The sequence below is a fragment of the Metopolophium dirhodum genome, chromosome 5 (genome assembly GCF_019925205.1).
Source record: "Metopolophium dirhodum isolate CAU chromosome 5, ASM1992520v1, whole genome shotgun sequence".
Classification (NCBI taxonomy): Eukaryota; Metazoa; Arthropoda; class Insecta; order Hemiptera; family Aphididae; genus Metopolophium; species Metopolophium dirhodum.
Window position 1 is genome coordinate 17,926,399 of NC_083564.1, and position 14,637 is coordinate 17,941,035.

The following is a 14,637-nucleotide window of genomic DNA, read 5'->3' on the forward strand; positions in this document are numbered from 1 at the left end:
AGGATTTTGACCTCCCCAATGCACCAACAAGATTCACTTTCCCATCGAACAAAATACTGAAGTTGAAAATCGAAGCATTATATCGACTACTTATCAGTAATCGTGTACACAGACACAAAAAAAAAAACACATATCATTGTAAAATCAATACATTCATCGCTCCGCTCAGAATCACATATTAGGTATTCGGAAATAACCACACGCTACTGATCTTAAAATCTTGCCGCACCACATATAATTTCAATCGCCACATCTGTTGCTGTCTTAGCGAGTTGAAGCCAATCCTCGAGATTCCCCTCGGTCAATAGCACACGGTACTGATCGCAAAATCTTGCCGCACCACGTATAATTTCAATCGCCACACCTATTGCTGTCTTAGCGAGTTGAAGCCAATCCTCGAGGTTCCCCTCGGTCAATAGCACACGGTACTGATCGTAAAATCTTGCCACGCCACGTATAATTTCAATAGCCACATCTATTGCTGTCTTAGCGAGTTGAAGCCAATCCTCGAGGTTCCCCTCGGTCAATACCACACTGTACTGACTGTACTGATCGTAATATCGTGCCGCGCCACGTACAATTTCAATCGTTACATCTACTGCTGTCTTAACGAGTTGAAGCCAATCCTCGAGGTTTCCCTCGGCCAATACCACTCGACATTGATCGTAGAATTGTGCCACGCTACGTATAATTCCAACCACTATCGCGAGGAGTAGAAGCCAATCCTCGAGGTTTCTCTCGGACACGGCGGCATTTCCAGCGTTTAGCATTTCTGTGATTGTTACGTTGTTGGACATTATGATTTGTTACGCTCTCTTATTATATAGTTGCAGGATACCTATATTTAACTATATTACGGTGAACTATATATAATAACTTGCCTATATTAAGACCAAAGTTATTTGTAACGATGATTTTGCTATACCAGTGACGGTTGCTTAGACTGTATCTATTATATAACGCGTAAGTTCAGTATTGGGTGAGTAACTACTCTACTTATGCTTTATAGTTTGGTGTTGCGTTCGATCGCAAGTTTTCTTATTAATCAAGTCACGTCTGTGCTCGTTGCTTACTCGTCTGATACTGAATTCTCGATTAGATCGTTGATTTGATAATATACTATATTACCATGAACACTATAACATTCCTGTGTTACAACTTCCTCGCTGCTCGACGACCATAGGGTACGTTACACTTCCCAGATTTATATTTCGAACTTCGGTGTTATAACACTACGATGTACTATATATAGTTGTGAATATGCGTGGTCTACAAAGACGATGTTTTTCTCTGTAGCAGTCTTGGTCGTCGCTTATGATTATATTTCTATGATTCTATATTTCTATATTACGGAGGTACTTATAGTTATAGTTTGGTGTTGAGTGCGATCGCGAGTTTTCTTATTAATCAAGTCACGTCTGTGCTCGTTGCTTACTCGTCGGATACTGAATTGTAGATTAGGTCGATTTGACATTATACTATATTACCATGAACACTATAGTCTATTTGAACATTGTATAAATTTTTAACAACAAAATAATTATTAAATTTTAAATTTGATACATTTTGTCATAATTTGAACTTCAAATGCTTATAAAAAGAAACTGTGCCTATATGTACCTATTTTTAATATTTTTCAACTGCTAAAGTAACAATATACCAGGAGCCTTATATTCAATTTTCACGATTTTACAAACGAATAAAATTTTATTGACAATCATAGAAAAAAAAAACTAAAAAATGTAATGTATTTACAGTTTTTCATTTTTGAAATACAATAAAATAAGAAAACCGCTTCATGAGAAATCAAGTATATAATATCCAATATTGTAAAAATACGAACTTCAAACGCTCACAAAAATTTAATTTGATGTTCTTATAGATATTTTTTTTTTTGATAAAGTTCACAGACTTGTGAGAAATCTTGTATTACATTTTCAAATTTTAGATTTAAAAAGAAAAATGTTTCTGAATTCTTAACTCAAAATAATTCGGTAAATGTGATTTTTGCGTGCTTTAACAAGATTTGAACTGTAACTACTTATAAAAAATAAATTGTTACTTTGGATTTTTAAATGTAATTTTAACAATATATTAAGAGCCTTGTATTAAATGGTCAAGCTTTTTTACCTAACAAATACAATTTTATTGACATTCATAGTAAAATAACTAAAAAAATTGGAAGTTGAAAATGTCCGTAAACAGTTCTAAACAAATCAAAATATTTTATTGTGTATAGAAAATGCTATAATATAAACAACTAATGATATTTTCATATATTTACATTCTACAGTCATTTTTTTTTAGAGTTACACTAAAAACAATATCCAATTTTGCGTAATAACTCCCGGTTTTCCTTAGTTTTTTTTCTGTTTTTCTGGGCGCTTTTGATCACTCGTGGGAATATAGGATTTTGACCTCCCCAATGCACCAACAAGATTCACTTTCCCATCGAACAAAATACTGAAGTTGAAAATCGAAGCATTATATCGACTACTTATCAGTAATCGTGTACACAGACACAAAAAAAAAACACATATCATTGTAAAATCAATACATTCATCGCTCCGCTCAGAATCACATATTAGGTATTCGGAAATAACCACACGCTACTGATCTTAAAATCTTGCCGCACCACATATAATTTCAATCGCCACATCTGTTGCTGTCTTAGCGAGTTGAAGCCAATCCTCGAGATTCCCCTCGGTCAATAGCACACGGTACTGATCGCAAAATCTTGCCGCGCCACGTATAATTTCAATCGCCACACCTATTGCTGTCTTAGCGAGTTGAAGCCAATCCTCGAGGTTCCCCTCGGTCAATAGCACACGGTACTGATCGTAAAATCTTGCCACGCCACGTATAATTTCAATAGCCACATCTATTGCTGTCTTAGCGAGTTGAAGCCAATCCTCGAGGTTCCCCTCGGTCAATACCACACTGTACTGACTGTACTGATCGTAATATCGTGCCGCGCCACGTACAATTTCAATCGTTACATCTACTGCTGTCTTAACGAGTTGAAGCCAATCCTCGAGGTTTCCCTCGGCCAATACCACTCGACATTGATCGTAGAATTGTGCCACGCTACGTATAATTCCAACCACTATCGCGAGGAGTAGAAGCCAATCCTCGAGGTTTCTCTCGGACACGGCGGCATTTCCAGCGTTTAGCATTTCTGTGATTGTTACGTTGTTGGACATTATGATTTGTTACGCTCTCTTATTATATAGTTGCAGGATACCTATATTTAACTATATTACGGTGAACTATATATAATAACTTGCCTATATTAAGACCAAAGTTATTTGTAACGATGATTTTGCTATACCAGTGACGGTTGCTTAGACTGTATCTATTATATAACGCGTAAGTTCAGTATTGGGTGAGTAACTACTCTACTTATGCTTTATAGTTTGGTGTTGCGTTCGATCGCAAGTTTTCTTATTAATCAAGTCACGTCTGTGCTCGTTGCTTACTCGTCTGATACTGAATTCTCGATTAGATCGTTGATTTGATAATATACTATATTACCATGAACACTATAACATTCCTGTGTTACAACTTCCTCGCTGCTCGACGACCATAGGGTACGTACACTTCCCCGATTTATATTTCGAACTTCGGTGTTTTAACACTACGATGTACTATATATAGTTGTGAATATGCGTGGTCTACAAAGACGATGTTTTTCTCTGTAGCAGTCGTGGTCGTCGCTTATGATTATATTTCTATGAATCTATATTTCTATATTACGGAGGTACTTATAGTTATAGTTTGGTGTTGAGTGCGATCGCGAGTTTTCTTATTAATCAAGTCACGTCTGTGCTCGTTGCTTACTCGTCGGATACTGAATTGTAGATTAGGTCGATTTGACATTATACTATATTACCATGAACACTATAGTCTATTTGAACATTGTATAAATTTTTAACAACAAAATAATTATTAAATTTTAAATTTGATACATTTTGTCATAATTTGAACTTCAAATGCTTATAAAAAGAAACTGTGCCTATATGTACCTATTTTTAATATTTTTCAACTGCTAAAGTAACAATATACCAGGAGCCTTATATTCAATTTTCACGATTTTACAAACGAATAAAATTTTATTGACAATCATAGAAAAAAAAAACTAAAAAATGTAATGTATTTACAGTTTTTCATTTTTGAAATACAATAAAATAAGAAAACCGCTTCATGAGAAATCAAGTATATAATATCCAATATTGTAAAAATACGAACTTCAAACGCTCACAAAAATTTAATTTGATGTTCTTATAGATATTTTTTTTTTTGATAAAGTTCACAGACTTGTGAGAAATCTTGTATTACATTTTCAAATTTTAGATTTAAAAAGAAAAATGTTTCTGAATTCTTAACTCAAAATAATTCGGTAAATGTGATTTTTGCGTGCTTTAACAAGATTTGAACTGTAACTACTTATAAAAAATAAATTGTTACTTTGGATTTTTAAATGTAATTTTAACAATATATTAAGAGCCTTGTATTAAATGGTCAAGCTTTTTTACCTAACAAATACAATTTTATTGACATTCATAGTAAAATAACTAAAAAAATTGGAAGTTGAAAATGTCCGTAAACAGTTCTAAACAAATCAAAATATTTTATTGTGTATAGAAAATGCTATAATATAAACAACTAATGATATTTTCATATATTTACATTCTACAGTCATTTTTTTTTAGAGTTACACTAAAAACAATATCCAATTTTGCGTAATAACTCCCGGTTTTCCTTAGTTTTTTTTCTGTTTTTCTGGGCGCTTTTGATCACTCGTGGGAATATAGGATTTTGACCTCCCCAATGCACCAACAAGATTCACTTTCCCATCGAACAAAATACTGAAGTTGAAAATCGAAGCATTATATCGACTACTTATCAGTAATCGTGTACACAGACACAAAAAAAAAACACATATCATTGTAAAATCAATACATTCATCGCTCCGCTCAGAATCACATATTAGGTATTCGGAAATAACCACACGCTACTGATCTTAAAATCTTGCCGCACCACATATAATTTCAATCGCCACATCTGTTGCTGTCTTAGCGAGTTGAAGCCAATCCTCGAGATTCCCCTCGGTCAATAGCACACGGTACTGATCGCAAAATCTTGCCGCACCACGTATAATTTCAATCGCCACACCTATTGCTGTCTTAGCGAGTTGAAGCCAATCCTCGAGATTCCCCTCGGTCAATAGCACACGGTACTGATCGCAAAATCTTGCCGCACCACGTATAATTTCAATAGCCACATCTATTGCTGTCTTAGCGAGTTGAAGCCAATCCTCGAGGTTCCCCTCGGTCAATACCACACTGTACTGACTGTACTGATCGTAATATCGTGCCGCGCCACGTACAATTTCAATCGTTACATCTACTGCTGTCTTAACGAGTTGAAGCCAATCCTCGAGGTTTCCCTCGGCCAATACCACTCGACATTGATCGTAGAATTGTGCCACGCTACGTATAATTCCAACCACTATCGCGAGGAGTAGAAGCCAATCCTCGAGGTTTCTCTCGGACACGGCGGCATTTCCAGCGTTTAGCATTTCTGTGATTGTTACGTTGTTGGACATTATGATTTGTTACGCTCTCTTATTATATAGTTGCAGGATACCTATATTTAACTATATTACGGTGAACTATATATAATAACTTGCCTATATTAAGACCAAAGTTATTTGTAACGATGATTTTGCTATACCAGTGACGGTTGCTTAGACTGTATCTATTATATAACGCGTAAGTTCAGTATTGGGTGAGTAACTACTCTACTTATGCTTTATAGTTTGGTGTTGCGTTTGATCGCAAGTTTTCTTATTAATCAAGTCACGTCTGTGCTCGTTGCTTACTCCTCTGATACTGAATTCTCGATTAGGTCGTTGATTTGATAATATACTATATTACCGTGAACACTATAACATTCATGTGTTACAACTTCCTGGCTGCTCGACGACAATAGGGTATGTACACTTCGCCGATTTATATTTCAAACTTCGGTGTTATAACACTACGATGTACTATATATAGTTGTGAATATGCGTGGTCTACAAAGACGATGTTTTTCTCTATAGCAGTCGTGGTCGTCGCTTATAATTAAATTTCTATGATTCTATATTTCTATATTACGGAGGTACTTATAGTTATAGTTTGGTGTTGCGTTCGATCGCGAGTTTTCTTATTAATCAAGTCACGTCTGTGCTCGTTGCTTACTCGTCTGATACTGACTTCTCGATTAGGTCGTTGATTTGATAATATACTATATTACCATGAACACTATAACTATATTCATGTGTTACAACTTCCTGGCTGCTCGACGACAATAGGGTATGTACACTTCGCCGATTTATATTTTGAACTTCGGTGTTATAACATTACGATGTACCATATAGTTGTGAATATGCGTGGTCTATAAAGACGATGTTTTTCTCTAAAGCAGTTGTGGTCGTCGCTTAGATAATATGATTATATTTCTATGATTCTATATTTCTATATTACGGACTACGGTGGTACTTATAGTTATAGTTTGGTGTTGAGTTCGATCGCGAGTTTTCTTATTATTCAAGTCACGTCTGTGCACGCTGGTTACTCGTCTGATACTGAATTCTCGATTAGGTCGTTGATTTTCAAATACCATATTGGAAATCATAGTTATTGTACTTAAAGTTTGAGAACGTAATTATTTTGTCAGTGGCCAACGCTGCTAAATCCGCGATTATCGAACGTGACATATTAATTTGTGGCTCTTCACTGCGTCCAAGTTTGAGAAATTAATCGAACACCTAAATGCACTTTTTCTGTTTTAAACCAGAATTTTAATTCCTATTTTCTGCTTTATATAGGTTGAGATCTCGTAATGAATCATTTCGCCGCCGGGCGGTCCTGTTAGGACCGCGGAATATACTATGATAACTGAAGAAAAATGCAAAATATTAAATTGTTATGTCAAGATTTGAACCAGCTGCCCCCTTGCAATAATAACCGCCATAGACCCAATAGGACACAATCTCAGGATATTTGATTGATGATAACTTATTTATTTAAGTATACTATTATTATAAAAATAAATTTATAACATAATAATAAACTAATTAAATAATAACTAATATATGGTTAATCATTAAGTTGGTATTTAAAAAGATACAACATTTTTATTTATTTAAATATTAAACTATGATAAAAATTGAAAATTGTTAAATTATTTTGTAGTTAAAAATTTACAAAATGTTTAACTTTTATAGCTAATACTTAATAGGATTGAACATTTTAAACAAAGTTCTACGTAAATAGATTATTCTGTAACCAAAAAAATATTTTTAAAAAAACACAATTTTTGTTTTTGGTTATTTTATATTCAAATTTGGACGAATGTAAATGTACAAATGAAGAAGAACGATTTTCGTTTGGTCTTAAAATTTTAAAATACTATTCCTGGATATTTGAAACTTTTAAAGTATATTATTATACTATACAGAGTGTAATAGTGTATCTTATGTCATTGTACGCGGGTTTTTTTTAACGATTATAGATTCATTGCATAGAATTTCTTTAAAACGAAAAAAGACGTTTCTTTATTTTTAACAGGCAATTTTTTTATAACAATCTTAAAATATTTAAACACGCAGGTGTATCAATAGCAAAATCAACTTTATTTTTCAAATGGTATCTACTATATTTTTTAATGGATTCTGGTAAAGCTTTTTTTTCTGAAAATGTTGATGGTCAAATTATCAATTTTGTTTCAATAGTTTATTAACTATGGTCCTCTAAAGTTTAGTAAAATTTAAGATCAATTTTAGAAGATGGATGATTGAAGTTCTCTGATTTCTTTGAATCATTATTCATTAACAATATTGATTGAATTCTCGTTTTTTTATTTTCGAATTTCTAAATTAATTTATGAAAGGTAAAAGTGGTGAAATTGGTCTTTGGTAGATATCGATATTCGATGGCCTGTAATATAGGTACCCGGTTATCGGTTAAAATGCATTATAGGTACATTTTATATTTATCTTAATTCGTGCATTGATTAAATAAACATATTAAATATCTCTTTATATATTTTAATATGTTGTATATTATTTAACAAATAATTCGTCGATCCTCTGGAGAAAAATAAACTTGTGAGTACTGAGTTATGATTGTCAAGATTAATAATATTAGTGTATTATTAATATTTAATATTATGGGAACCACAAAACGATATTATACCTATGTCATTATATTTTTATATATCTGTGATGTGAACCGTTGTTTAGTTGTTATGTGATAAGGTTTTAAAGATTTTGATAATAAAACGTTAACGGACATTTATTCAGTATTCACTTGTTGCGTGTCTCCTGTGTACTATGACATTTTGTTGACTGTCGTGGTGTCGTCTTCGACTTCCCTTTCAGAGTTTACGACTATTTCGGTGCGCTGAAGTCGTGAAACTTGTTTAAACAATTTAAAAAAATGGTTCGTTTTTATTTCTGTGTTTGCATGGATCGAAATTCATTTCTTTTTTTCGTTTTGCAGAGTGACCCTGCAGTTGAACAGAGTTTGAACAATGACGACGAACAACAGTACTTGGATCATATTAAAAAAATATTAGAAAAAGGACACAAAAAAATGGACAGAACCAGAGTTGGCACACTTTCATTGTTTGGCATTCAAATGCGTTACAATTTGATGGATGGTAATAAATATTAATACAATGTTGATACAGTTAATTGTTAATGATTACCTATTACAGTTTTATAAAAACTTTCGATTCTGTTTGTTAAGGTGTTTTTCCACTGTTGACAACAAAAAGGGTGTTTTGGCGTGGTGTCGTCGAAGAATTATTATGGTTTATTAAAGGCTCGACAAATTCTAAGGAACTGTCTGAAAAAGATGTAAAAGTTTGGGATGCAAACAGCACACGTTCTTATTTAGACTCGATTGGACTTACCAATCGCGAAGAAGGTAATTTTGAGGTATATTATTATATTAATGTACATATAACAATGATTTCTGAATAATTATGATGAAATATAAGCTATAATATATACCTATGTTACATTTGAACATAATTTAAGTTTAGTTATTTCCATATATATAATAATAGTAAGTACATAATATTATATAGTACCTTTATTAGTTTTATTAACTCAAAATAACTTATTCAGGTGACTTAGGACCTGTTTATGGATTTCAATGGCGACATTACGGTGCTGAGTATGTAGATGTGCATACTGATTACTCAGGAAAAGGCATTGATCAACTTCAAAACGTCATCAATACAATCAAAACTAACCCTGACGATAGACGAATGCTTATGATCGCATGGAATCCATGTGATGTACCTAAAATGGCCTTACCACCGTGTCATTGTCTGGTACAGTTTTTTGTCGCCGATGGCTATCTGTCGTGTCAAATGTACCAACGATCAGCAGACATGGGTCTAGGAGTACCCTTTAATATTGCCAGTTATTCATTACTTACATACATGATAGCCCATGTCACTGGATTAAAAGTAAGTATCAAGTTGTATTTGATACAAATCATTTGAGAATCTTATTCTAAAAAAAATAGTTTTAATCAAATTAAATATTAAATCACTATAGTCAATTAGTCACTATGAGGTTAGGACGTTTGGTTAGGTTAGTCTATTAGTCATAGATGTAAAAATGTATTAATTTAATGGACCAATTATTTGTGATTTTTTTAAATGTATATGCAATCCATAATTATTAGTGTTGATACTTCAATACAACATACCTATTATTGATTGCATTAGGATTTACTTAAATAATTGTATTTAATTGTTTTTAAAAAATATTTTCTTATAGCCTGGTGAATTCATTCATACATTGGGCGATAGTCACATCTATCTGAATCATGTTGATGCGCTCAAAATACAACTTCAAAGGAAGCCCAAACAATTCCCCACACTAACTATCAATAGAGAAGTCAAAAGCATAGACGATTTCAATTTTAGTGACTTTACATTAAGTGGTTACGCTCCGTACCCGAAAATATCTATGGACATGGCTGTATAAAGAGGATATAGAGAATGTACATGCATGAAATCAACATATATTTTAATAAAATAGTTTATATTAAATAATTTAAGTTGTATACATGCATACATCATTTTTGTTCAAATTACAGTTGAACAACGTATTACATAGAATTGTAAATTAAATATTTATATAAGACGTCCACAGCTTTTAAATAATTTAAAAAATAAAATTTAAGCATTTGAGCAGTACTAATTATGGCATTATTTTGTTTAAGATATAAATAATGTAAACCAATAAAATAATATGTAAATATGAGAACTGTTAAAATAAGGTATATAATATATACACACAAATAGCATATGTATACAATATGTACATATTTGTTATGTATATAGAATATTTACTTAAAAAATGCGAAACATTTAATTGTTTTTTAAAAATGTCTTATTATATTTTAATAAAACTAGTTATACTTACAGAACTAGTTAGTTATGTAACAAAAAATATATATTGTCATGACAAAACAATAAAATATAAACTGTACAATTTATATAACAGACACCTGATCATGACATAATGTAACTTGGATTTTGCAAAATAATTTCATTTGACAAAACAAAAAAAAAAAATTAAAAAGAGTTCTTAATTACTAACTTTATGTTGAAATCATAATTTTATTTCAACCTTTAAATTACATCTACGTAATTAAAGGTTTATTTAAAACTATTTATTATTAAAATAATGTTTGTAACAAAATTAAAAATTATTATATCCAATGTTCAATAATGTAACAAGTTGAGTCTCATATCACCAAATTTATAATCACAATACATCACTTTCCATATTCGTTTGAGACTGATCAGTGTCCTTTAAATAGAAAAATAACACAAGTCAATACAAGATAAATATTATAAACAATTAAACAAATATTAATGCCACCACATAACTTAACAGCTAACTTGAAATAAAATGTTTACATTTATATTAATATACTTTAAGGCATTAAAATTAAAACTTTTTTAAAATTAAATCATATCAACATTTTATTCCATGTTACAGTCTAAACTTCTCTATTGAGTACTTACTTGATTTTCCGGTTGGTTTTGCTGTGATGAAGAAAAAGGATTTAAAATGTTTGGTTGGCTTTGCATTGGAGAACCCAAATTAATGCTTTCAACCAACTGTCTCGATAGTTCATTTTGAAATGAATCATTGTCTTCTACCTGGACTAAAGTCCAAATTGTATCTATATTAAATCAATATACTTCATAAATATATCGAATATCTAATATTATTATACAACAAAAATCTATTAAATCAAATTGTATATGAAAATTCTGAAAACAAACATTCAGGGTTTATCAGTTAGAGTATATATTTTTAGTTTATCAAATAATGGAGTATGAGAGGAGTATCATGAGTAAAGACCGGATTTATATTCTCTTAAAATACCTTAAATATGATGCTAATATTCTCGAAAAAAACCTTAAAATATTCTCATTATATTCTCTTAAAAATTTAAAAAATATGCTAAAATATGCAAAATATACAAAAAAAAAGCAAAAATATGCAAAAATAATCAATAAACATCATTATATTTACTTTAATATGCATTTAAAATTTTTTTTTTTCAATTTTATATTAACAGTGAGTTAATTATTAGGTATTTAAAGTTTCGTATTCTAATGGAATATTATTGCACTTTAGTAAGAGCTGGAAATGATAAAATAAAAAATTGTAAATGTTCAAAAAAATTTTTTCTGGGTACCGTAATATTAAAAATAAAAATAAATACAAATTTTTTCTCACAATTTACGAAATATTCCAAAATATGCTAAATGAGTTAAATATTCTCTAACCCATAAAATATTCTCAAATATGCAAAAAAAACTTTTTTCTATGCATTCAGAATTGAACAAATCATCCACATTTTTTACTCTCATAAGACTGCATAGACCCAGTAACGATATGTAAAAACATATAAATCCGGTCTTTAATCATGAGTATCTACAATTTTCATTCTAAAGAATGTCTTATAAATAATTTAATCATAATAAAATTTCAAATTCGGAACATTGTATAGCATGTTAATTCTATGATATCAATAATTCTTTCAAACATAGTATCAAGTAATAGTGTGTTAAGTTTCTATGAATTTTTTTTCGCGAAGTGTTTGTTATACAATTATCATTATTTATATTGACGCGAAATATTTGTTTTCTCTCTCAGACCCAAGCGCAACATAGATAAAACACATTCACCTAAAAACGTTTTTTTTTATGATTTTTGAGAAATTTAATTGTAAAATTAACTATTACATAAATTATAGAGGATAATATTTTTAAGGGTATGACATCAATTTTATATTTTATTGTTATTTGACTTTCAAAATGAACAAAATTTTTGTAAATTTAAATTGTTTAAATTATTTTGAGACAATATTTAGACAAATCGATATGTCATATCTTCAAAAATATTGTTCTCAACTGTTTTTGTAATGGGTGATTTTACTCTAAGATTACTTAAAAACATAATAAAAATGATTCTGCGTAAATATGTTTTGGCTATTTTGCGCGTGTCAGAGAGAAAACAAATAGTGCACTGGCATCCACTTAATAAGATGAAGTAAGATAATTAATAAATGAAAGATTTGAAGAGCAAAAAAACAAATATATTTACCTCCAAAATATGTTCCCGTTGGCAACATCATACGCCATTTAGACTGGTACGATCCTGGTTTAGAAGGTGTTATAAAATCAGTGCTCAGTGTCATGGTACACCCAGGTTCAAGCGTTGTTGTCGGCAACGAAGTGTAAACAGAAATGGAGTCTCCTCCGTTAAACTGAAGAGTACAACCAGGTGGCCACTTCATGCGACCATTGTTCTTGACTTCCCAAGATTTGGTAAACCTGTAGTGAACACAACAGTATATATGAGTATATAATAAAATAATATAAATGATGATGATTGTTTTGTCCATAAACTATTGCTGGTGCAATGCACACATTACCGTAAATTTGGTGGCAACTGCAAGACATTTTCACTGTTTTCGTCTCTCACCAAAGACATGGACGGTATTGCACCTTCATTGTTAACATCAAAATATGTACCGACAGCCCTGTGCATGTTCCTATCACACAAACACACAACATTTATAATATGTTACTATAATAATAATTAATAATATTGCCTGCCAGGTCGGTGGCGTATATAGAAATAATTTTTGGGGTGGGCTATAGTAGATAGAAACTAGTAAGTGATCTATTACTTAGAGGCTACTGTCTACTATATATTTAACAGTTTCTATAAATATATACGTATTTGTTATTTTTCAACAGGCTATGAAATATTATAACTTATAACAGTATCTAATAAATTATATTGTTGTTCTATTTAAAAATACTGTAATTTAAGATGGGGGGGGGGGGATGCAGCCCGCTAGGCTCATCCCCTTTACACGCCACTGTGCCAGGTGTTTTGTGGTTGTTCCATACAAACATTAAGAAAGATCTCATCATGTTTGTTGGCAGAAAATCTCAATAATCATATAGGGGTATAGGTACCTTATAGAGGTTTAGTCTCTCAGGTTAATCAATTATTTAATAAAACAAGAATTTAAAGAATTACCAACCAAGTAAACAAAATTTATCGCAAGTAGAGTTTCCATATTTTATTTTACTTAAACAGGGACGTATGGCAACCTCAAGTTCCCTTAGAAATCCTACAGGCCACATTCGTAAAACGTCACAGCGCTATTTGATATACGTTCTAAAAGAAAAACACTCTGTATGACGACAAGCCGAATCCATAATAGACCAGGGATGGCAAACCTAATGGTTCCAAAGTGTCATCATTTTGATCGGATTTTATTTGCCCTGCAGGACAAAAGTCAAAAACTTAGTTAGTTTTGCTAATTTCTATGGATGGTTTAAAATAAAATAAACACTAAAGGTGAGACGACGTATGTCGTTCGGGCTAGGTGTTGATCTCGTTGGATTTTCATTTATTTTCGGACAGTCGCGAGCGTGCGCGCGTGTCTTCGGCACGGCGCCATCCCTCTGCTGTATGGACGTTTTTGTCAACATTTCCACTTACCAGTCGTTCATCTCCAGGAAGAACACCGCGGCGGACTCCGTTAGCTGGTCGCCGATCAGCTCTCGCAGACCCTTGACCAGATTCTCCTTGTCCGTCGTGCACAGACAGTTGAACTGGCGCAAGAGGTTCTGGTCCAGCGGGTCGTTGTCCACGTCCATTTTTCGGCGATGTCGACACGGCCGGACGAAATGATAATGTACGGGAAGCGTTTGGAAAAATTATAATTTAGGTCACACGAAAACGCATTAAAGGAGATTATTTTTCTGAGATTACGCTCTGTTCCTCTGTGCCCGCGACGTCTGTCCACTGATATTTTTTATTTTGTTATTATTATTATTATTATAAATCGCGGAGTTGATTGATAATGTGATTGTGTGTGGTGGTGGTGGACATGGTGGTGAATGGTGATACACATGACACAACTATATAGGTACTTACGATTTGCTCGCGTTATTTCGCACCGAGTTGTCCGGTAGGTGTCGCTTGTGTCTTCCGTAACTCGCATAATAGTGTTCGTGAATTAA

The 14,637-nt window shown here is 32.1% G+C and overlaps 2 protein-coding genes across 2 annotated transcripts; one reads left to right on the forward strand and one right to left on the reverse strand.

Annotated features, from left to right (window-relative positions):
- The first annotated feature begins 8,308 nt into the window (after window positions 1–8,308).
- LOC132945281 (thymidylate synthase) lies at window positions 8,309–10,270 on the forward strand. The gene is made up of 5 exons (XM_061014978.1): window positions 8,309–8,489; window positions 8,550–8,709; window positions 8,799–8,978; window positions 9,182–9,528; window positions 9,845–10,270. The coding sequence occupies exons 1-5, from the start codon at window positions 8,487–8,489 to the stop codon at window positions 10,052–10,054; spliced, it is 900 nt and encodes a 299-aa protein (XP_060870961.1). The 5' UTR covers window positions 8,309–8,486; the 3' UTR covers window positions 10,055–10,270.
- A 377-nt stretch (window positions 10,271–10,647) lies between these two features.
- Window positions 10,648–14,479, reverse strand: LOC132945282 (protein ILRUN). Its single transcript, XM_061014979.1, has 5 exons — window positions 14,114–14,479; window positions 13,029–13,148; window positions 12,698–12,927; window positions 11,104–11,264; window positions 10,648–10,885 (listed from the first exon to the last, which is right to left on the reverse strand). The coding sequence occupies exons 1-5, from the start codon at window positions 14,269–14,271 to the stop codon at window positions 10,841–10,843; spliced, it is 714 nt and encodes a 237-aa protein (XP_060870962.1). The 5' UTR covers window positions 14,272–14,479; the 3' UTR covers window positions 10,648–10,840.
- Window positions 14,480–14,637: the final 158 nt, after the last annotated feature.

What these genes read in the sequence shown, in the direction of transcription:
- LOC132945281 (XM_061014978.1), top strand. An exon ending in ACTTACCAATCGCGAAGAAG is followed by an intron (nt 8,979 to 9,181) that starts GTAATTTTGAGG and finishes TAACTTATTCAG; the next exon opens with GTGACTTAGGACCTGTTTAT. An exon ending in CCCATGTCACTGGATTAAAA is followed by an intron (nt 9,529 to 9,844) that starts GTAAGTATCAAG and finishes ATTTTCTTATAG; the next exon opens with CCTGGTGAATTCATTCATAC.
- LOC132945282 (XM_061014979.1), bottom strand. Translation starts at nt 14,271, where the DNA reads ATGGACGTGGACAACGACCCGCTGGACCAGAACCTCTTGCGCCAGTTC. An exon ending in CAGTTGCCACCAAATTTACG is followed by an intron (nt 12,928 to 13,028) that starts GTAATGTGTGCA and finishes TGTTCACTACAG; the next exon opens with GTTTACCAAATCTTGGGAAG. An exon ending in AACGGGAACATATTTTGGAG is followed by an intron (nt 11,265 to 12,697) that starts GTAAATATATTT and finishes GATTTAATATAG; the next exon opens with ATACAATTTGGACTTTAGTC.